This window comes from Apostichopus japonicus, chromosome 16, assembly GCF_037975245.1.
Source record: "Apostichopus japonicus isolate 1M-3 chromosome 16, ASM3797524v1, whole genome shotgun sequence".
Taxonomy (NCBI): domain Eukaryota; kingdom Metazoa; phylum Echinodermata; class Holothuroidea; order Aspidochirotida; family Stichopodidae; genus Apostichopus; species Apostichopus japonicus.
Genome location: NC_092576.1, coordinates 12,747,008 through 12,770,358, shown reverse-complemented (window position 1 = coordinate 12,770,358; position 23,351 = coordinate 12,747,008). Strand labels below are relative to the sequence as shown.

The window sequence follows — 23,351 nt, the reverse complement described above, 5'->3', positions numbered from 1 at the left end:
CCTAGTGCTCTTGATCTGACAATGTGCACAGAATTACCACTCCTTCAGTACATGGTCACCAAAAGTGACAAGGAGTAACAGAAAAAAAATAATTATAACAGAAAAGTGTAGGCATGACAGGGCAGTCAGTGCGACTAACTGAGTTGTTATTCAGTTACTGAGGTTTCTTTCATATATATTGAAAAATTGAGTTACTGAGATCTCTATCATATATAATGAAAACGTGCTCATTTAGTATCGGAACATTAAAACGAAGATAACTCATACGTAACGAAACGAGAGCGTAGACGTGTTTTCTCATCTATTTAAAAATGTTTATAACGATCTTACCAGTTGTACATTAAATTGATCATGTAGTATGTAAGAGTTCGGTGACGAAACATATCACAGTAGGCAACGTCCCTTTTGGTGTCTTCTTTAACCTGATTGAAACAATATGAAATACGAGTATATGTCAGCATACTTCCATTTTTCTGGATTTTGTGCACATTTGGATAAACTCGACTACTCTTCAACATACCTACATACCAAAATTACAATTTTCCGTATATTAAAAGCTACACCGAAACAGAGTAACATTGTCTTAGTCATTTGGAAACATTACAATATTTACATTAACAGTACTTGATCTACGCCCACTTTCAAAGCTTCCCTGGAATAAGAAAGTTTACATAGCTATTTTTCACAATGTAATGAAATCATTTACAACCCCACGTAAGCAGTTTCATCCTTAATAGCTTACACTGATTTTATAACGTTTTTCACACATGGCTTTACATTGATACAATTACATCTACAGATATATTAAGATACATCGAACAGTGACATTTGTCGTCTAACTGCAGTAAAAAATTCACCTTTGTCATATAGCTCCACTGAAACAGTGACATCTTTCATAGGTACTCATAAACACAAATACATTTGACTATGCTTGTAACTATATTAATGGTACATTTGTACTCCCAAACATACTGAGCAGTGACAATCTCAAAGCTAGACTTGTTCAGTGACGGTGACAAGTGCCGTCAGTACGTTTCAAACAGTGATATTTGTTATAGTTAAAGTGAAACTTTAAAATTATTTATACATGCAGTTAGAATGTACTACTACATTTTTGTCGTGTAACTATATGTAACAATCTTGTACCTCTCGATTCTTTGTTCTGACGGGATAAATAAGGACATTTTTAGTGATAAAATTACGCAACTGACGGTTTGTCTAGTCCATATCCCTTAGTTTTGTCATGGTTTTCTTTTAACGTTATTTTGTCACGTCTATCTTAATTGTTGCCCGCACATATTTATGACTAAACAGATATTTCTAATTTTCATTTGTGATTAATCTCTTTCGTTAGTTTTTTAGATTTTTTTACTCTTATTCTAGAAGTGAGAGTCAGGTAAAAGTGAAGGTCAAAAAACTTATGACAGCAGTTCAAGACTTCTTAAAACGATATCTGATGAAGTTGTTTTCCTTTAAAGTCCTTTAAAGTGGTTCAGATTTTATCAACAGATCCGCCTGTTGTGTCAGAAAGCTTTTTAATATTGTCTGTTTGTTCATTTTTGACCTCGACATAAGGAAAAGTAATTCTTATACGCTCTTATCCGGGAAATCAGGATCCTTGGGATATATATCATAGATTATTAATATACAGAATATGATAAGCAAAATCATATGATTTGCATTGCACTATTAATTGGCAGATTGTTTTTATATTCAACCTTTTCCGCCATGTTGGAAAGAATAACTTGAGCTAAAAAAATCTTTAAGGTCATTCCAAATTCTAAATCGGTGTGATTTATGCGAAATTGCTATTTTATATGGTTACGTGCATTTCTTTGAACGCATGCATCGAATATTTCATTAATTTACAGAACATGAGCGGATCCAGAAAGAGTATCTTGCATTTAGTATTTCCTTGTGTTTAAGAAATCAAGGTACATTGCGAAACAAATGTATGTATGTATGCGTGTATGTATGGGTGTATGTATGTATGGGTGTGTGCGTGGGTGTATGTATGTATGTATTGTAGATCCTCCTGTAAGCAGGAACTCGCGAAAAAGCCTCATTGGCATATCAAAGCCGCAAGCTGACCGAAGTGAGTCTCTTAGATTCATATTTAACGTCCATGATTATGAATTATCAATTGTCAACAACTCTGAAACTGGACAACATACATTAATTTTGGAGTGACTCGAACCGGGAACCTTATGATTGGAATGCACCGGCGTTAACCACTGAGCTAACACTCCATAACACTCCGTGCATGTTACAATGGTACCGTAATAGTTATCGTAATGTTAAATCTACAATGCTTTTACCAAGCTCCAATAATGACATCGTATTACCATTATTTCAGTACATACACAATTCGTATGAGTTTGAGAAAGGCTCGATATAAGACCGACATGGTATAAAACCCCTTCAAGCAGGCTGCATTGAATCATCCCATATTCGAGTTGGGAACAAGTTGGTGTTTTCAACTAACAGTGTGAAACATTCTGTTATCCTTTATAATGTTTTCTGTCCCTATTGTTGGGACCAAAATATCGCTTTAGTTATTAAACTCCAAAACTTGTTTCGATATACCTTCGTTGGATTGTTTAACTTCCTCTTTTGATTTATACCAATTTCCAGTATGAGATCTGTGTGGAATAACGTGTATTGCAATAGTCTATGGGTCGCAATTGATTCTTACAAAGTGTTGTGCATTATTGTTTGGTAACTGTTGGTGTGTGTCGGTTAATTGTCCTCTTCTGAGGCCAAGCTATACTAGTAATTGGTGACTACTGATGTGTGGCGTTCCATTGTCGTATATTGATTCGTTTCATGTTTCAGTTTGAGATTTGTGTGGAATAACGTGTATTACTATAGTCTAAGGCCGTAGTTAATTCTTATACAGGTTGTGCAATATTGTTTGGTAAGTACTGATGTGTGTCTGTGGCTTGTATGAACTGTATCTAATATGCAAAAGCTACGTCGATGGTTCTCATCGATATGAACTAACTCATTAATCACTAGGGGATATTGACATTTCCTATAAAATTATTCTAATATTGTGACTGCTGAAATGCGATTCCCTGCCACAAAAAATGAAATTCCTTGTTGATTTTATTGTGGAACAAATCTACATTTTCTTTTCATCAATTGAATACATTATTTTTTCGAACTTTCCCGCTGCTCAATACGTTTGGAATGAACTTAGTTCTGATCTCAACCAAGGGCGGCGGAACCGGGGGGGGGGGGGGGGAACAGGGGGCACGTGCCCCCCCACTTTTCCTCAGGTTAAAAATGTGCCCTTTTTCTACATAAATATTGATGGGTCTCAAGTTAGCAATTAGAGGCCAGGGAACCAGAATGAACACTCGGGAAGGGCCGTTTCCGGCCATCTGAGGGGTTTGTAAAACCAAAAATTTTCTTGTACGCTCCGCGCCAACCGATGGTGGCGCTCCGCTAAGATAGTCGTGCATACAACTTTGCAAATCCTGGCTACGCCTCTGACTTTTAATGAATTTCTGTCATTCAAACTCAAAGATATTTCGAATGAGAAAAATGTGTTAAGATATTAACAAGAAATAAACTCTAATTCGGAAGATTCCTACATTATATATAGCAACTAGCATGATTTCACCTCATTTTGTCTCAAAAGAAAACTTGTTCCTTGTTTCCCAATTTGCTAATTGGATATTGCCGTGCTATATGCATATTTTCCTGAGGGGGAGGGGGGGGGGCTTGATGGAGTGATGTGTATACGCAAATAAGATAATACAATAAGAGTTATAAAGGGTACTAAATATATGGCTGCATCAGTCCAATCGAATTTATGCAAAGTGCCCTTTGATGTCGGTGCCCCCCCAGATTAAAAGTGCTTGCGCCGCCCTTGATCTCAACAGTATTAAATAAGTAACCATTGACCCTTGAAGCTTTGGTAAGTGCTTCTGTATGGCATACAGCGTGTTTTATAGAGGCCCTGTACATGTGCTGGTAGCACGGAACAACTAGTATACGACTAGTATACAACTAGTATAACATGTGTAGTATCTGTTCCCTTTCGATGGAAATGGTGATACACACCCGACGATGATCACACAGTCATAGTCCCGATGCAAGGGGACTGGGGCTGAGAGCGGATCAGTCGTTTGGTAGTTTGGTTTTCGTGCCCTGGTTCTCTTCTGGGCGACTTTTTCTTTAAAAAAACTAGTATACGTTATTTATTTGACTGAATTCAATGCAATAAGTATGATATCTATGGTATACCATATAATGTATATGTAGTGTCTGTTTATTTTCTACAATTTTTAAGTACCTATTGGTATGGAAGAGTCAAAACGGTTTCATTTAAATTCGTATCAATTCAAGTGTAAAATAAAATATTTAACAACTAATACAGGCTCAATAACTTGATTTGCTTCTTCATGCAAAGGACGTTGGCTAGCCGCCTGATATTTCTTGACATGGCTTGTAGTTCGATTCTAACATTATAGTTACATATACAAGTGAAATGTTCATTGGTACGTAACAGGACGAGTACAAGCTTCTTGGCACGGGTACGTGTACTTCATCAGGTGCGTATCCAGGGGGGGGGCGTTGGGGGCGCGCGCCCCCCGGGTAAGGAAAAGAGGAGAGAAAAAAAGAGGGGAAAAAAGGGAAAAGGAGGGGGAAAAAAGAAAAGGAGGAGAGGAAGGAAGGGAAAAGAAAAAGAAAAAAGAGAGAAAAAGGAGAAAAGGAGGGAGTAGAACATAGCCGAGACCTCGGGAAGAGAAAGAGGAACAGTCATAGTTAAAGCGCTGATCCCTATTATATACACAGGGTAGCCAGTGACAGATCAAGGATTACGGAGGGGGTGTGCGCCTCACCCTACCCCTTACACCGACAATTCCATTTTTGACGTTTCCATTTTTCCTCTCTCACTAATGTATCTATATAAATACTATGGTCTATCATAACGCGTGTGTGTGCATTTCGGGAAGGGGTCGACCGCCCCCCCCCGAGCAAATTTTCTTTATGACATCGCTAGTAATTTCAAAAAAGACAATGCTTAGATGCAACTTACAAGGCCTGGGAAGTGTCATTTCCAGCGATCTGGGTGGCATTTTCGGCCAAAATTTTTATTGTACGCTTCGCGCCAACTCATGGTGGCGCTTCGCTTAGATAGTTTGCCTACAGGCTTCGCCCCTCCCTTGGCAATTACTCGCTACACGCCTGTTCGAATTTGTAAAGCAAAGAGCAGATATAATATCATATCAGTGAGCATTGAAATACATGTTCCAGGATGAACAGCCTCAAAAACTGTATATGTGTGTAGTCAAAGGCGTAGGAGCCCAATTGGATTTGGGGGCTGTAATGACTTGCCCGAAAAAAAGCCAAAATTTTTCGCGCGCGAAGCGCGCGTTCAACATATCGATGCCAATATCATATAAGCAAGCATCGGTCATTACATTGCATGGCATCGTGTACCGCACGGTCCGTCAAAGTTGCACAGTATTCCGTCGGATGCTAATGTAAACAACCAAATGTCTTATGTAGATGGAGAAAAAGCATACAGATCCATTTATGTCAAAACTCATAGTATTTTACAGTAGTAATGTCGGCCAAACTTACAACTTTATTTTAATTACCAAGGAGATCATTTTTAAGCTATTCATTGCTATTTATATTTCTTTCAGTAGGTGCCCGAAAAAAATGGGAAAAAATTTGGTTGTGGGGGGGGGGGGGGCTGCAGCCCCCGCCTCCTACGGGACCCACGCCTGTGTGTGTAGTGTTCGGTTTCGATATACCTGATATCGGAAATATCTCCTATTTTTCATTTCCGAAACCAAGTTTTATAATAGCCATTATAAGAGGTTGCAATATTTCTACACCAATAAATTAACTGTGTCTGAGTTTTCGAAAATTTCCTCACCAACATTCTTCATCATACTTTCCTCTAATCGTGCAATTTTGACCTGTCTGTTAGGGGTTCAAGGAGGTTTTTCTATATTGGTTGTCCATAGACTGAATTTTGTGCAACATTATGAGTATGTTTTCAAGTGATTTTATTCACGAGAAATGTGAATTTTCAATTCTCAACAAATAATGGGCTTAAAACCTTGAAAAGTGGGGCTTTCGGATATTGTGGGCCGTGACGTAGAATCACCTACAAAAACAATGATCCATAGGACATGCAATGAGGTCGAACATGATGTGCGACTGGTGACAATCTTCAAAAAGGTTATGGATGGAAAAGAACTTTTGGGAAATACTTAGTTCACAGGCAAAAGTGTACATCTGGTTGGTCATTTTCAAGCCCGAGAAGTGCCATTTCCGGTGATCTGGGGGGTATCAAAACCAGAAATTTTCTTGTACGCTCCGCGCCAACCGATGGTGGCGCTCCGCTTAGATAGTAATTCGCGCCCCCCGGATTAGAAAATCCTGGATACGCGCCTGTTCATATTGTACTATTGTATATCTTAGAGTTCGAGTGCGAGTACAAATTAACGAGGACGAGTAAGTATATATGCTAGAAATGGAGTACCATTTTGAACTCACTTCATGCTTGGCTTATACGACCTTTGAATAGATAGATATGTGCATTAGACACTTGTGCCGTTTGACGGGGCGCAGGAAGACAACTATTTGAAAGATAACACGATCATAAAATTTAACTCTTGATCAATGAAAAAGTTCGTTTGTATACAGAAGGTATGTTGTACCCAGGGAATAGTTAGTATGTACATATGTTTTGCTTTTCAACATGATGTAAGCATCATAAGACACCGAAGTTTTTTTTTTCTTATGTTTTAGTTTGAAACAAAGATGAGCGTTTCAGACCTCGGTGGTGTTGTTCAGACGTCTTCATCTTTCTATAAAACCAACAGGGGGCAATACGGTCAGACTGTTAAGGCATTGGTTGTGCGACTTGGCCAGGGAGCGAATGTTTGAATCGAGTATATTGAGAGTGTATGATACAGTTGTTTGTGTGTGAATGTAGCTAGCTACCAATTACCGGGTAGCTGATGTAAAATCACGACAAAAGACCTGTGTATTGCTTTGAAGATAGAAAAGCAACACATCTATTATGCATATAATAATATTGAAATTCTATTCTGAAGGTGTCCTTTACTATTACTATCCCTTTCATTTTGTCAGAGACATCACGGTATAATACGTATACTATGATATTGAGACATAATCTTTTTCATCAGATTCTCCATTTCAAGAATAAACATGGCGGGCTGGACACTGAACTACTGTGTGTTGTGTGTAGTTGCCGTCAATGATCTGCAGTGCCGTCGAACCAGTAAATCAGACGTGGGGGGGGGGGACAATAATTTCTGCAAAAATACAGACAGTCGCTGTATTTGTAGTTTAAAGCTTTTGTGAAAACCTATACATTTCGATTTAGCCGACCTCTCAAAGACTGCAGTTAACATTAATGTTCAGAGTCGAGGCTTAATTTGCATTAAGTAGACACTCTTGACCTTACTCATTATGCATGTTATACATAGAAGTACCTGTTACCAAAATAAAGTAGCTGGTACATTGCTGGCACATCCGCATTTTAAATATAGTTTTAAGTTCTGAGAAGGTACCAAAATACCATATACTGTGATACGATCATAATCGATGCTGGTGACAATATAGCCATATAGGCCGTTCAATATATCACTATGGCGGGGAACATTTAAATGCGGTTCGGACCACGATTATGTTGTATTTAAGAGTTAAAACTAGTTAAACGAAAGATTCCAGCGTTATGTTAGAATTACAACTAACATACTTATATTTGGTCCTAATTGAGAGAATAAAAGAGTACATTAATCTTTAGGCTCATGTATTTTGTTTTCAAAACAAATTTTTACAAATGTTTATCATTGTATCAAATTATGGCTGCTGAGAAGGAGCATAAGGCAAGGGGAAAATGAGCTGGAAATACAGGAATTGACACCGTTATCTCGCGTATGTCTTATGTACAAGAAAAAACAAACTTCTCAAACAGAAGGGTACATAACTTTCTGTAGCGTTGCTGTACTTGTTTCAACAATACAGCAATCCGTACATAATCCTACACACATCTATGTGTAGTCATGCATACAGCCAATGTCTGGTTCATTAATCTTTACAGTGGTGTGTAAATCGCTAAATTCCACTAATCTACAATTGAAGTTTTATGTTAGACACATTCGAATCACAAACCTCCATTTCCTCGTAGAAGAAATAGTAGCCTGATACACTCTCAGCAATAACATTATTCTCTTCCTAAGGAAAGTAAATACCAATACTGAAGCTCTCATGACTTATTACCGCTGTATATATTTATCCTCTTTCCCAACTCTCCTGTTCCCTTTCTTCCATTATACATTTCTGATATTTATAATAAACTACTTTAGCGAAGCGTCCTGCTCATGACATACCGTATCCACAGTAACTGTCATTTAAAACGCAAAATGAATAACGTGCATGCTTTAACACCAAGTGTGTAAAACATTCAGTGAAATTAAACCCCTTCCTCTATTCCACCTATCGAATGAATTATCGCATTTACCATGAGTCTCCTCTACAAAACTACAAAGAATTGATTATTTTTATTTACATATTTAGCCCTGTCTAACCACTCACCCTCCTCCAGTCATCCCGTTAACCCTCATTAAATTGTTCACACCAAAATACATTTTTCACAAATACAATCAGTTTGCTATCCCTTAATCGTTATTATTAATGGTGAAGCCAGACATTAACCTTGTGTTTTAAAATCTCAGCGCATTCAAACTTGATCAATTCCTATCATAACTTGGTTTCTATATCTTGGTCGTAGTAACAGAGCTTTACGTGCAATTGAATGTGTTTTGTTACAAATCGCAGCTATTCTACTGCAGTATACGGTCTGGAATGCTCAAAGTATGTAAATGCCTTTTACGTTGGTTGCGTATAAGACCAAGCTTACAAACGTTCAACGGCTGAACGAACAAGATAAACAAGACATACGATCTTAACACAAAAAATAACTCGTTACACAATTTACAAGTTAAATACTGTTAAATGCCATTAGAACTACGTGTTGGCTGCACACCCACGTAGGTTGACGCCATTGTCGTTATTTCTATATAACCATCGGCTTAAAGATTCCATCGCTTATGCGAGAAGGGTTGATCATCAATCTGTATTATCGAAAGTATCTGGCAGAAGTTTCTAATTGGTAAGTGAAGCAGTTTATGTTATGTAGAAACTGTATTTAATAAACAAACCAAACATATAGATACGTTATCTTTACTGCTATGCCGTATATTGTTATGATTGGTCATCATCTACTGGATCCTGCTATTAGATACTTTAATTTAGCAGCCTACTTTTTTCTAAGAATGTATTCAGATATCTATCCAGCAACGCAGAATGCGTTGCCTTTCTGCAAAATCCATTTCGGATAAGAAGTCTGAAAAAGTAAAGGAAATGTCGTTTGCCATATAGAGAATATTCCCTGTTCTGAAGGATTTAAAGACGAGAGTAGAGGGCGCTATGAGATATAAAAAAAGTTGTGATTAAGGGTCAAAGGTGAAGAAAAGGAAGAAAACAAGTTGACAGATGGCGTGTTAATCCGTAAAATGATCGACAAATACAGGAGAGAGAATCAAAAAAAAATCCTTGTTTCAGATTGATTATTGTTTACGTAAGAACAAATGGTAGCAGAGCGAGGTTGGAAACATGTGAATCATAGTTTCCAAAAGTCATAAAACGAACGGGTGACCGCGGATTTACTGGATTGTTTTTACGAACATGCATAAAGTTCGACCAACGAGAAAAGCTACGATAGGACTAGCGTAGGCCCGAAGCTGCCAAAGTGTACGGGTAACTGTGGCTGTGTACCAGTATGACCGTCAGTCGAAGATGGACAGTCGAGGTAAATTATTTATGCCAACTATGAATAAAGCTGGCAGACATCGTAACATTCTCAAAAATTAAATGCAAAACTGTGAGTAAAGTTAGCAATATTAATCAGGGTGACATTGCATACCAATAGGCTACAAATTAGATATGTCAGAGTGACATAACTCAATGTAAGGTTGATATGTCAGAGTGACATTCCTCAGCGCAGTTAGATATGTCAGAGTGACATTACTGAAAAAAGCAAGACAAAATAGACAAGTCAGAGTGACAATTCCGTGCTAGTGATGTTAATTAATCATACAATCATCAACGTGACATTTTGTTACATGATACCAATGGATCGTCAGAGTGACATTTTCCACGGGTCTCGCCTCAATGGATTAGTGTGGCAGAGCAATGCCTTGTGCTAGCTGTGGATAAGGTTAATAAAGTCGGAACATTTTAAGTTGTTCTAATAAAATATCTCAGCGGGACATTTCGGATAATACAACTGGGATACATCAGCGGGATATTTCTATCGATGCTAACTAGATACGTCAGAGTGACATTGAATTGCCGACTGTCAATAAGTTGGTGACCAGATTGACATTTTCTTAGCAATATAAGTGATTACTTTTCAACATAATACCACCAAAATATGGATGAATTGAAACAATTGCGTAGAAACAAGAAGAGTCAACTGACTCGAACACTAAATAACTGTATCAGGTTGATACAGGAGGAAGAAAAAGACTCAGAGTTGATTGCTGAACAGCTAAAAAAGGCAGAAGACCATTTCAACAAATTAGAAGAGATTTATGAACAAATCGTTTCTACCATCAAAGATGATGAGGCTTTCGTAGAAGCGGAGAAGTGGATGGTGGAAGTGGAGAAAAACTTTTGGAAGATGGTGACCGAAATTAGATCAGCTCTTAGGAACACTGCTGCACCGGTAACAGAAACCTTACCCGAGGGACCTGATCTGGTAGGGGAATCTTCTCCAGGAACGAGTATGATAGCAGACAGACAATTGCAACCAACTACGGACCAACAAGCAACAGCAGGACAACTGCAACAAACTATTGATCAACAAATGACAGTGGACGGACGATTGCCGCACACAACGGATCAACGAGCAGTGGCGTCAGATGGACACCAACAACTAACAAGTCTGGATCGAGCAGTGACGACAAATGGAGATGCTCAGCAAACTACAAAGGTACAACGCCAAACTGATACCCAAAAACTAGAAGTGGGGGCGTCAGAACAGAACAGTCCCTTTGAATCACTGAAACTTGCCTTTGAACTTCCAAAAATAGAAATTCCATGTTTTTATGGTGAACCAGGTAATTATTTCAGCTTCACAAATGCATTCAATGTTCTTATTGCTAGTAAACTGAACTGTGAATTTACCAAGTTGCAACATCTACTGAGATTTTGCAAAGGCAAGGCTTATAATGCTATCAATGCTTGTGAGTTTGAGGGACAAAGTGGGTTCAAAAAGGCATTGGCAATATTACAGGTTCAATTTGGGCAATCACACATGATTCTGGGGGCAATGACATCAAAGTTGGAAAAACGTAAAACCGTCGAAAGCTCCGAAGATTTGTGGGAATTAATTGGGGACTTAAACAAATGCAAAATCACTCTATCTAAATTGGGGTATGACAACGATTTGAATTGCAGTAATACATTGCTTACAGTTCAAAATCTGTTGCCCATCCATATTCAAACCAGATGGAGTAATGCATCTCATGATATTCTTACAAAACAGGCTAGGATTGGCTTAAACGACCTGATCAAATTTCTAGAAAAACAAGCATCAGTTAAAAGTACAATGTTTGGAAAACAACTGGAAATGAACATAGAAAAACAAAACAAAAGAAGGTTTGATCAGAGGAAGAATGATGTAAAGAAAAATGAAAACAAGGGGAGTTATCACACTGCCAGTGTAAAGGCACACCCTAGTGACCCTACCAACTGCCCCTGTTGTAGTATGGGCACCCACAAGTTATGGAGATGCAATTCTTTCCTAGCCATGAGAGTTGAGGATAGGTGGGATTATGCCTCAAAAAACAAGCTGTGTTTCAAGTGTCTGGGTGAACATTTCTCACCACAGTGCACCAGGGTAATGAAATGCAATATTGATGGATGTAGCAAAAATCACAACAGATTGTTACACGGAACCAAGGAAGGGGAGCCCATGTCTAAAGGGAGTTGTGATCTTGAAAATAATGCAATAAGTGCATCTGGATCTAAAAATAATACAAGTGGTAGTACTAGGCCCACATTTCATTCAGGTGCGTGTGGTCAAATATCATTCAGGGTAGTCCCGGTTTTGGTGTCTTCACCAAATGGTAAGGTTGTAGAGGCAAATGCCTTCCTGGATGATGGAAGTGAGCAGACGTATGTGAATGAAGATTTAGTGGCTGAATTAGGGATACATGGTAAGCCGGAAGAGGTCAAGGCTACGGTACTAAATGGTAAAGAGGAAAGGTTTCAGTCCTTTCCAGTTAAATTTGACATCTCTCCACTAAATAGACCAGAGAAGCAGTATGGGATTGAGGCGATAACAATTAAAAATGTATGTGGTAAACTGAAGCCCATTGATTGGTGCAGGGTCTCAAGAGACTGGGACCATTTGAAGGATATTGAATTTCCTAAGTTTCTAGGCAGCAGAAACAAGGTCGATATTTTGATTGGTTTGGATCATGCAGGCTTACACGAGTCAATCCATGAGGTAAAGGGCAGATCAGGCGAACCAATCGCCAGGCTCACCCCATTAGGATACACTTGTGTGGGACCTGTTGCTCCTGCAGCTAGGAGAGCATTCCACACCAGATCAGTGAGCACTTTCCACTGCACTGTTGACAGAGAAGTGAACATAACTCTCAGAAAGTTCTGGGAAGTAGATAACATGGGCTTAAATTGCAAAGTAACTTGTCACACCAAAGAAGAAGAGGAGGCCATCAGAGTGGTTATAGAATCGATGGCTGGAGGTGACAATTGTAGATACCAAGTAAGAATTCCATGGAAAGAAAAAGAAAGAAAAAACATGACTACAAATAATCACGTGTCTGCAAAGAAAAGGCTGGAAAGCCTAGAAAAGAAGTTGATAAAAGATGAAAAACTAGGCAAGGCATATAGCTGTGTCATTCAAGGGTATTTGGATAAGGGTTACATTAGGAAAGTAGATGAAGAGGAACCTAAATCTAGTACAGAGTGGTTTATTCCACACTTTCCTGTGGTAAAAATGGATCGAACAACTACTAAGGTTAGGATAGTTTACGATGCATCAGCGAAAGATAGAGATCTGTGTTTAAATGATGTAATCAATAATGGACCAAAACTTCAAAATGACCTCTGTGATGTTTTGCTTAGGTTCAGGCGAGACAAAGTAGCGGTGGTCTGCGACATTTCTGAAATGTATTTGCAGATTGAGATAGATGAGGTTGACCGGCCTATGTTCAGGTTCATGTGGCGAGATCTGGATGTGCAAAAGGAACCAGGCACTTACGAATTCAACAGATTGATTTTTGGGTTGAATGTGTCACCATTCATTGCCCAAAAAGTGTCACAAGAAAATGCAAAGCGTTACAAGGAACAGTTTCCTAGGGCAGCTGAAACTGTTCTAACATCCACATACATGGATGATAGTATGGATAGTGTAGAGGATGAAGATGTTGCTATACAGTTGTATCGTGAGCTCACAGAGTTGTGGGCAAAGGCTGGTATGAGTGCAAGGAAATGGCTATCGAATTCAAAGAAGGTACTCGAAGCTATTCCTGTAGAGCATAGAGCTAAAGAGATTAAAATAACTGATAGTGAGTGGCCATCAATCAAGGCTTTAGGGTTAACATGGCTAGCTGAGAGTGATATGTTTGTGTTCAAAGGCCCAGATAGAAGTCTGGAAAAGATGACAAAGAGAAACATATTGAGTCAGCTTGCAAGTCTCTTTGATCCGCTAGGTTTTTTGTCGCCTATCATCACTACTGGAAAAATTATGCTACAGGAAATCTGGTCCAGTGGAGTGCTGTGGGATGAGGAAATTCCTCAAGAGTTAGCATCAAAGGTTAAAGCTTGGGTCAGCGATTTGCAAAACCTTGACAAAGTAGTGGTGCCTAGATGTATTGAGTATGAGAGTGGTAAAACATCCATTCATGTATTCACTGATGCTAGTAAGGATGCATATGCTGCTGTAGCGTATGCACGAAGTGAGACAAATAGTGGTGTGACTGTTCGCCTCATTGCATCCAAGACAAAGGTGGCTCCTTTGAAAGCACTTAGCATTTCTAAATTAGAATTAATGGGTGCCATGTTGAGATTGAAGTTGGCTGGTTCAATCTCATCAGTATTGTGCTACAGATTAGAAGATGTTGTCTTTTGGGTAGACAGTCAAAATGTCCTCTATTGGATAAGAGGGAGGAGTAAGTTGTTTAAGCCGTTTGTTGCAAATAGAGTTGGGGAGATCCAACATTTGACAAACCCAGCACAGTGGCGTCATGTGCCGGGTAAAGATCATCCTGCGGATTTAGCTTCGCGGGGTACAACGGTTGTGAAGATGATAGAGCATAAAAAATGGTCGAGTGGGCCTGAGTTTCTTTATGGTGATCCGACATGTTGGCCTGTAAACACAGTGAACGATGTGGTTGGGTCTGACCAACGTAAAGTAGTGGTATCAATGATGAATAGGAAGGTGGTTGTACCAACATTTGACGAGTGGAAGTTAAACCCTTGTCGTTTCAGTAGTTGGGAAAGAATGCGTAGAGTTACGGCATATGTGTTTCGTTTCATCAACAATTGTCGTAGTAAGAGTGAAGATAGATCAAAGGGTAAAGTTTTGAAGCTGGATGAAATTCAAGATGCAGAGAACTATTTAGTGTGCGTCGCACAGGAGGACGCATTCAGTCGAGACATAGAAAATATTAAGAAGGGTGGTGCTGTAGGTTCAAACAGTGCCTTGAAATCCTTGTTGCCTAAGATAGATGACGATGGCTTGCTCAGGATGACTGGTCGGTTGAGTGTCGTTGAGACACTGCCATATGATGTGAGATTCCCCGTTATTCTCCCTCGCAAACATGCTCTGACACGTTTGATAGTTAGGAAATATCATACCGATGGTAATCACGTTCAGGGTACTAATTATATTCTGTCAAAGATAAGTGAAAAGTACTGGGTGGTACATGGTCGTGAAGAGATCAGGGAGTGCGAAACTAATTGTAACCAGTGTAAGTTGAGAAGCGTTAAGGGTGGTGAACAAGTAATGGCACCGTTACCAAAGAGAAGGGCGACTGTGACCTTAAGGGCGTTTTCTAAGGTTGCTGTTGATTATGCTGGACCTTTTCTCACTATCCAGGGAAGAGGTCGTGTGAGGACTAAGCGATATTTGTGTCTCTTCACTTGCTTAAGTACTAGAGCGGTACATTTAGAAATAGCCTATGGTCTTGATACAGATACGTTCTTAAATGCGTTCTATAGATTTGTGAGTCGAAGAGGTGAGCCTGAGGAAGTTTTCTCAGACAATGGAACTAATTTTGTGGGTGCGTCTCGGGAGCTAAAAGAGTTGTTCAGGTTGATTGACAAATCAAAGGTCCAAGAGGTGACAGCGGGTCAGATGAGGTGGCATTTCTTACCCCCATTGTCACCTCATTTTGGTGGTGCTCATGAAGCACTAATCAAGACAAGTAAGAGAGCTATTCAGGCAGTTCTAGGTGATGCAGACGTGACCGATGAAGAGCTTCATTCAGCCTTTGTTGGTGCTGAAGGTATAATTAACTCAAGACCATTGACGTATGTGTCAGCCTCTCCCAAAGACATGACCCCATTGACACCAAATCATTTCCTGCATGGGTCTATGGGTGGAACATTTGCATCAGAGGAAATTGTAGATAGCACAAAATATAATCCAAGGAGGAGATGGCGCCGTGTGCAGGAGCTGATGCGCCATTTCTGGCAAAGATGGCTCAGGGAGTGGTTGCCTTCCTTAAATCGTCGAAAAAAGTGGCATAAGGAAAAAGTTGATTTGAAGGTCGATGGCTTAGTTTTGGTAATGGAAAAAGATGTAGTTAGAGGTCAGTGGCCATTAGGAAGGATAAAGGAAGTGTTTCCTGGTCCAGATGGCCATATTAGAGTGGTAAAGATTAAGACCAGCAGGGGTGAGGTGATTAGAAATATCACAAAAGTGTGTCATTTGGAGTTGTGTGAGTAGAAGTATTTAAATTTAAGTGTTAGTAAGTTCTGTTTTTAAATTTGAGTCATCTGTTGCTAATGATGTTTGGAGGTTTTGAAAAGAACATGTTTTGGAAAATCTTTCTTTTTTGTTACAGTGTATACATTGTTGGGATTATATTTGTTAGGCTAAGTAGCCTGATGTAGTTTGAGTGTAGGGTTGATTATAGAGCATTGGGTTCCTTTTTACTTTTTTTGTTCAGTCGGTTAACAGTTATGGTGATAGGTTTACCTGGGTTTCGACATTTGGTCGAAGAAGGGGAGAATGTTCTGAAGGATTTAAAGACGAGAGTAGAGGGCGCTATGAGATATAAAAAAAGTTGTGATTAAGGGTCAAAGGTGAAGAAAAGGAAGAAAACAAGTTGACAGATGGCGTGTTAATCCGTAAAATGATCGACAAATACAGGAGAGAGAATCAAAAAAAAATCCTTGTTTCAGATTGATTATTGTTTACGTAAGAACATTCCCCAAACATCAAATTCGTGTGGTTTTCTTTATCCAACTTGGTCAACACAAACGAAAAGTTATATAAATCAATGTTTTTTTTTGTTTTTTTATTACGCTGCTTGACAAATACATCTATTAACATTACATTGCCAAAAAAAAAACTATACACTCGTAAGTCTTAGAATATATTTGTGGTGACGACCGTTTTTTACCGTTTAACCGTTATTTTTTAACCGTTCAATTCACATTTCATCTTTAGGCTATGTGTATATACATTAGCTATTTTGGTAGAGTAAAACATATTTTGTATTACTCATTTAACTAATAATTTTTGTTGTTGTACAGATTGCAATAAAATAGCTGTGACTTGTCAATACAACCTAGTTAACATATCATCAAGTAAAACAATCTAGTCGATCGGTAAACAATAGTGTCAAAGAAATGGTGCGTCACCATTAATAATAAAGATCAAATGATTGCCGTCTGATTATATTTTGCTTCTTCGTTAAAATAAAGACCTTTCTATGTCCTACATTGTCATATGACAGATGTTTACATATACAACTTGACAAAGTGACCTTCTATATGAGAGATATGCAAGTGTTAGTCATATGATTGATGAGGGAAACAATGTGAATACTTCATTGGATAAGCCATAGTGAATGTTGATACAATAGATCGTACATTAGAGAATGATAACTTCAAGAGAGTCAATATGTCGACGTGTCTGTGTGTTTGCCGAGAGCAACATAACTTGCTTGAAAGAATAATAATAATGACGATGACAATGACGAGGAGGATAAGGAGGAGGATGAACATGAGGATGACGATGACGATGATAAAGAGGACGAGGACGAGAATGAGGACGTGTTGATGGCGTGGAAGTGAGTGATGTTGATCATGTCGATGATGATGAGGAGAACTATGATGAGGATGAGGATTATGATATGGATGAGGAGGACAGGGAGATGATGAGGATGAGAATGATGATGATGAGGAAGAAGAAGATGAGGATGAGGAGGAGGATGATAATGATGAAGGTGGGGGAGAAGGCTTTGATGATGAGGTACAGGGGGGTGGGGGTATGTAAAGATGTAGAGACAGAGGATTATGACTATGCGGATGTTGATCATGATGATAATGAAAATAATTATGAGGATGAGGATGATGAGAAGGTGTGGCAGATGATGATAACGATGATGATGATGAAAATGAGTAGGTGGAGGAAGAGGATAATGATGATGATGTGGCGGAGGATAAAGTGATGATATAAGGATAATTAGGATGTTAATATTGACGGGGAGGAGGTGGAGGAGGAGGAATATGAGGAGGAGAAATATGAGGAGGAGGATGATGATGAGGAGGAGGAGGAGGAGGAGGATGATGATGATGATGGTTATAAAGTTGATTAGAATCATGATGACGATAACGATGATTTTGATGATGATGAGGAGGAGGAGGAGAGGGAGATGATAATGATGATGATGAAGTGGCGGAGGATGAAAACGATGATAAGGTGGAGGAGGATGATAAGGATGATGAGGATGAGGATGATGATGAGGATGATAAGGATGATGATCATGATAAGGTGGAAGGGGAGACGGTGATGATGTGGCGGATGATGATGATGATGATGATGATGATGATGATGATGATGATGATGATGATGATGATGATGATGATGATGATGATGATGATGATGATGATGAAGTGGCGAAAGCATGAAGATGATGATAAGGATGATGATGAAGATAACGAGAATGGATGAGGATCATGATGACGATGATGTTGATGATGACATTTAGGAGGAGCAGTATAATGATGACGAGGATGATGATGATGAAGAGGAGGAGAAGGGGAGATGGTAAGGATGATGATTATGATGATGATGATGTATTAGCGAAGGATGATAATAAAGATGTGGCGGAGGATAAAGATAATGAAAATGAGTATAAAGATGATGATGATGATGATGATGATGATGATGATGATGATGATGATGATGATGATGATGATGATATGGATGGTGATGATGATGATACTGAGGATGATGATGATGAGGAGGAGGGAGAGGAGGATGATGATGATGATGATGATGATGATGATGATGATGATGATATGGATGGTGATGATGATGATACTGAGGATGATGATGATGAGGAGGAGGGAGAGATGATTGATGATGGTGATGATGATGAGGATATTGACGACGACGATATTGACGACAACGATATTGACGGCGACGACGACACTGACAACGACGATATAGACGACGATATTGACGACGACGATATTGACGACGACGATATTACCGATGACGATATTGACGATATTGATGGGGATGAAGATGTTGATAAGTAGGAGGCTTATGATGAGGAAGAGGAATTCACGAACCATGTAAACTGTTCGTTAATCACACTAACCATGGGTTTAAAGCAAGCTGTGTCGTGTTGAATTGGCCGACGTTACCCAAGAGTTTGGGACAACTCATTTGAAATTAACAGTTGTAATTTGGCAAAGGTTCTATCAACACCATCTTCAATATGTGACGTTTTTCCAACTGGTAATTGGCAGTGTACGGAGGCTACCGACTAAAGCTGTTCCCTGTGAACAAATTCATTCAAGGGATATAACTAGCATGTAGCATAAACAAATACTGAATCTTAACAGAAATCAGTTCTTTATTCGGGATCATCAGTTGTTCAGTGTGAGGTTGTCAGTGTGAGGTTGTCAGAGTCAATAATATACATGTTGATCAACTATACAACAATATGTCTCGGCGGTCGTGTCGATGTCAGCTGAGCAGAGTGAGCTATAGTGAAGACTGTTGGAATATTTTAATATACAATACCTGCTTTCTCGTGCACAAATAATACATAGGCCTCATCTGCGAGAATTCATTGTAAAACGGCTACTTATTGCTAACTCGTTATTCTGCTGGAACTGTTAGACAACGCTACAACAACATAATGTGCTGACTTTTAAGTTTTTAAAACCATTTTCATCCCTCAACCTCATCAGCATCAAGGATCCATTTTGATCAAATTCATTTTCTTGTGATATTTAACTTCAATTCGCTTTGGATGATACGCTGATTTTAAATTATTTCGTAATGCTTTTACACATTTTCGACGTCGTTTGGAAGGCCGTAAACGTTTTTATTGAAACATCAGTTCAAAATGATATACAACTATGGTAGCTATATTTATACCTTTACTTATATTTGTTTATATTTATATTTATATAAATTGGAGTAAATATAAATGCTATATTATTCAAATCTTCATAGGTACGATGGCTACCAGTTTCAAGTATGTGGAAGAAACAGCAAAGAAGAAGAATTCAACAGGTATGATTGTCACTATATTGAATAGCCATTGGAAATTTCACATCATAAAAATAACATCAACTCAGTCTCTAATGCGAGCAGTCAATCTCTTTCACAGTTAGATACATCGGTGGGTCAAAACTTGACTCTTAGCTCTATGGATGGATGTCTCTCGTTTTTTTTTTTTTTGAGGGGGGGGGGGAGTAGGGTTGATTTGTCTTTCGGCTATACTGATAAGCTTTCAAACGACACTTCTTTGCCCAAGATGCTCACTAACATCTGGGAAATTATGTTCCATGGGTTTATTCTAACATTCACTAACATCCTGACTATACACAGTCTCCTAGACAGGTATACAATCTGCTTGATCCGAACTGTTTAGTTTGTCGGTTCCTTCTTTTTTGTCCTACATATGGTTAGAGATACCATTATCTTAGATCGGATCCCGACCACATGTTTGGTGGATTAATATGTATTTCACTTAAATTCAATACATCTGGATTATACTATTCATCAATTAGTTATAAAGTCCCTTACACCTGATCCGGAATATATGGAGAGTGAATTATTTGTGTTTCTTTGTATTATTTTGCCAGGTTTTGGTAGGTTCAAAGCTAAATTAGCCGATATCTTAACTGAAGAGAATATTTTGCAACTTGCAACCTTCTTTCAATATCCGCCTGCTAAAATTGATTTTCTGCAAAGTAAGAATAGTCGCAATCACCTTATGATTCGCTATATGGAGGAGAGAGGGCAAATCACAGAAAGAGATATCACGACTCTTCTGCGTGCTTTGAAAGTGCTTAACCTCCATGGGACACAGAAACGGGTGCAAACAATGTTCGAGCTTCATACAGGGAAACGGTGTACAGGTGATGATCAGTCTATACAGGAACCAGAAGGTAAGTGTATGATTCTGAAGAACACTTCAGGTACAATATCAACCATATGTATAATAAACATCAACTTCTAGGTTTAAAAATGTATACAGTGTGTAATTACCGTACCAGCAATCCAACGGTACAATTGAAAAATCCATAACAATTAACTTATATGACAGAGTCGCAGAAGTAACCAATGAACTATGAAGAGTTTAATATACATTAACACTTTCTTAATTTTTACTTCAATCTTCTGTGAACTTTGGGATTACGCATTTCCGATAGATCATAACTTTGGTAAACTGGAACGCCGTCTCAACGGATCTTTGACTTCTGACGTGAGTAAATTGACATATTTAGCTAGATACAAATGCTGTACAGCTTATGTAGATAGCATCATTTTAAACATTTTTGAAGCTGCAAGGACTAGACCAAGTCTATACTTCGATAATTTAAGCTATTATTTCTAAGTTTTTTTTTCAGTACTGATGCAACGAGAAGTGTTTGTAATTGGATTACATGATATTAATAATAACAGTTGATAGTGATTTTACGACTCCGAGCAAGTCAATCACAGGCTTGATTCCTATACCCTTTCATATAATCGCAAACGATATCTCACATATTAACTTTTCCATATTTTTCGTCGGTTTAAAGTTCTATCATTTGGTACATCAATTGGGCTTGCATGAACTATCGTGTCCGTCACAAATGTAGAGAAAAATGTACTTTTTTTTACTCTAGGAATTTAAAAGTCATCGATATGACCAAATATTGCCCTTGACTGCGCACGATTGTCTAATAATTTCAAAAATGTGTTTTCCTTATATCAAGACTACCATTCTCGGACTAAAATCATTTAGCTCGGCAAACCAAAATAACATAACCCTGGAAAATGGAAAACTTGTGCCTGTATCGTCCACCTTAGAGGAAGTACAGATACAAACGAACAATGGAAAAGAACTTACTCAGGACCAAGTCATAGGAGTACTGTTGTTTGCACAAGAATGCAAACGGCTGCGGAAATTGTCGTAAGTAATCGCATACCACTTACTGTTATGTTTTCTATTTACGGTAACTTAATGAACGATAAATTACCAACCAGCAAATTATAGAACTGTGTTATTGAATAAACGGTAGCTTTTAGCCGATAATTGATGTATACATACTGTAGCGTGTTAGTGCTGTTGTTTAGTAAAAAGTTAAAGGAATTGTACTGCATGTGTATTATTTTACTATTGTGTAGTGTGAACACCAGAGTGAGATAGTAAAGCCAAAACTGATTCGCTCTCTCTGAGAACAGGCGAGTACACTCAATAAAAATGTATGCAGGACAGCTCGGAATGCAACAATTTTAAAACGTTTTTAAACGTTATTAAAATGTTTCGTCTTTTGTTTTGATAACGTTATTTGTGGTGTAATAAATATGCCACGAAAACGTTTTCAGGCTATTATTTCAACAACAAAATCGTTGAAAAATTAATATAACATTAATATCTCATAAAAACGTTATGCCCACGTTTTTATAAATCACATTTAACGTTATAAAAGCATAGTTTAGAGGCTCTTTTAAAAATGTTATGATAACGTTTTGTGTTTGCTGGGTAGTTATTTCATCAACGGTGGATAACATTAAAATGAGTTAATCATTTAAGACATTCACCACCCACAAACCACTTTGTTTTTACAGATTCTTTGATAGTTTGTTACCTCTATCACTTCCTGTCGGTTCTCTTTCTCGGAAGTCACGTGACATTGAAGGTGAGAATATAGAAACAACTTAATGTGTTACCCGTCACAACAATTTGTGAACCTTTGTGTGATACTAAAAACGGGTGACATCATTAGATCGTAAATTCAACGAAGAATATTAATATGTTGTGTTTCTTTATGGTTATAACTAACTCGTTCCATTTTTCTTTTTGCCAGTTTCATGGAACCTACTTAATCATGACTTCCATTTAGATTCTTCCAGAGGTAAATGGGTTTCGAACTCCAAGGAAGCATTAACACTTGAAGTAAGTAGTTTAACACTCTCTTGAGTACAGTGCTGCCCATAATGTATGTTTGTTATTTGTTTAGAGACACATTTGTGGAGCCTGATAAATGCATGACAGATTATCCAATGAATATCTATCATGCCAAACGGTACAATGACACATTGTACCTTCCCTACTGTAAGTCGTACGGAATTCAGCAGTCAAGTTATATGATTGTCATGGAAAAAGCCAACCTAATTTAAAATACTAATTGAATTCGATTACAAATTTCACTTTTTGTCATTTGATCTAATTCGAATAAAGATAGGATATACATACTCATAAAAGTAACAGTGCATGCAATCGAAAAAAAAATACAAATCGGAAATTTCCCCCAAATATTGCAATACATCTATTTGATATATTTTAATGGTGTAATGCTGAAATTCCGAGAATCTGTAAAGCAACCCAGAAAGTTATTACTTAATTTTGCACATTTCTTATTTTTATTTATTTTTTCACACGTAAAACTTTATTACAGTAAATTTGCATTTAGTGTAATTTCTCCTGCAAAATAATACATTACCGAGAGTACATAAAGTTGATTACTGCATTTTTTTGTGTAGAATTGTTCAAAAGCTTAAAAATTAC

General features: G+C 38.1%; 2 protein-coding genes across 2 annotated transcripts in view; both read left to right on the top strand.

The window, feature by feature from the left end:
• Positions 1-8,959: 8,959 nt before the first annotated feature.
• Positions 8,960-22,074, top strand: LOC139983151 (uncharacterized). The gene is made up of 4 exons (XM_071996533.1): positions 8,960-9,172; positions 19,802-19,861; positions 20,437-20,742; positions 21,007-22,074. Exons 2-4 carry the CDS (start codon positions 19,807-19,809, stop codon positions 21,189-21,191), a joined length of 546 nt encoding a protein of 181 aa, XP_071852634.1. The 5' UTR covers positions 8,960-9,172; positions 19,802-19,806; the 3' UTR covers positions 21,192-22,074.
• Positions 22,075-22,506: 432 nt separating this feature from the next.
• Positions 22,507-23,351, top strand: part of LOC139983149 (uncharacterized) — a 36,973-nt gene continuing 36,128 nt past the window's right edge. The window contains exon 1 of the mRNA XM_071996531.1: positions 22,507-22,739. The gene's annotated coding sequence lies outside the window, so the exon portion shown is untranslated. The remainder of the gene's footprint in view (positions 22,740-23,351) is intronic.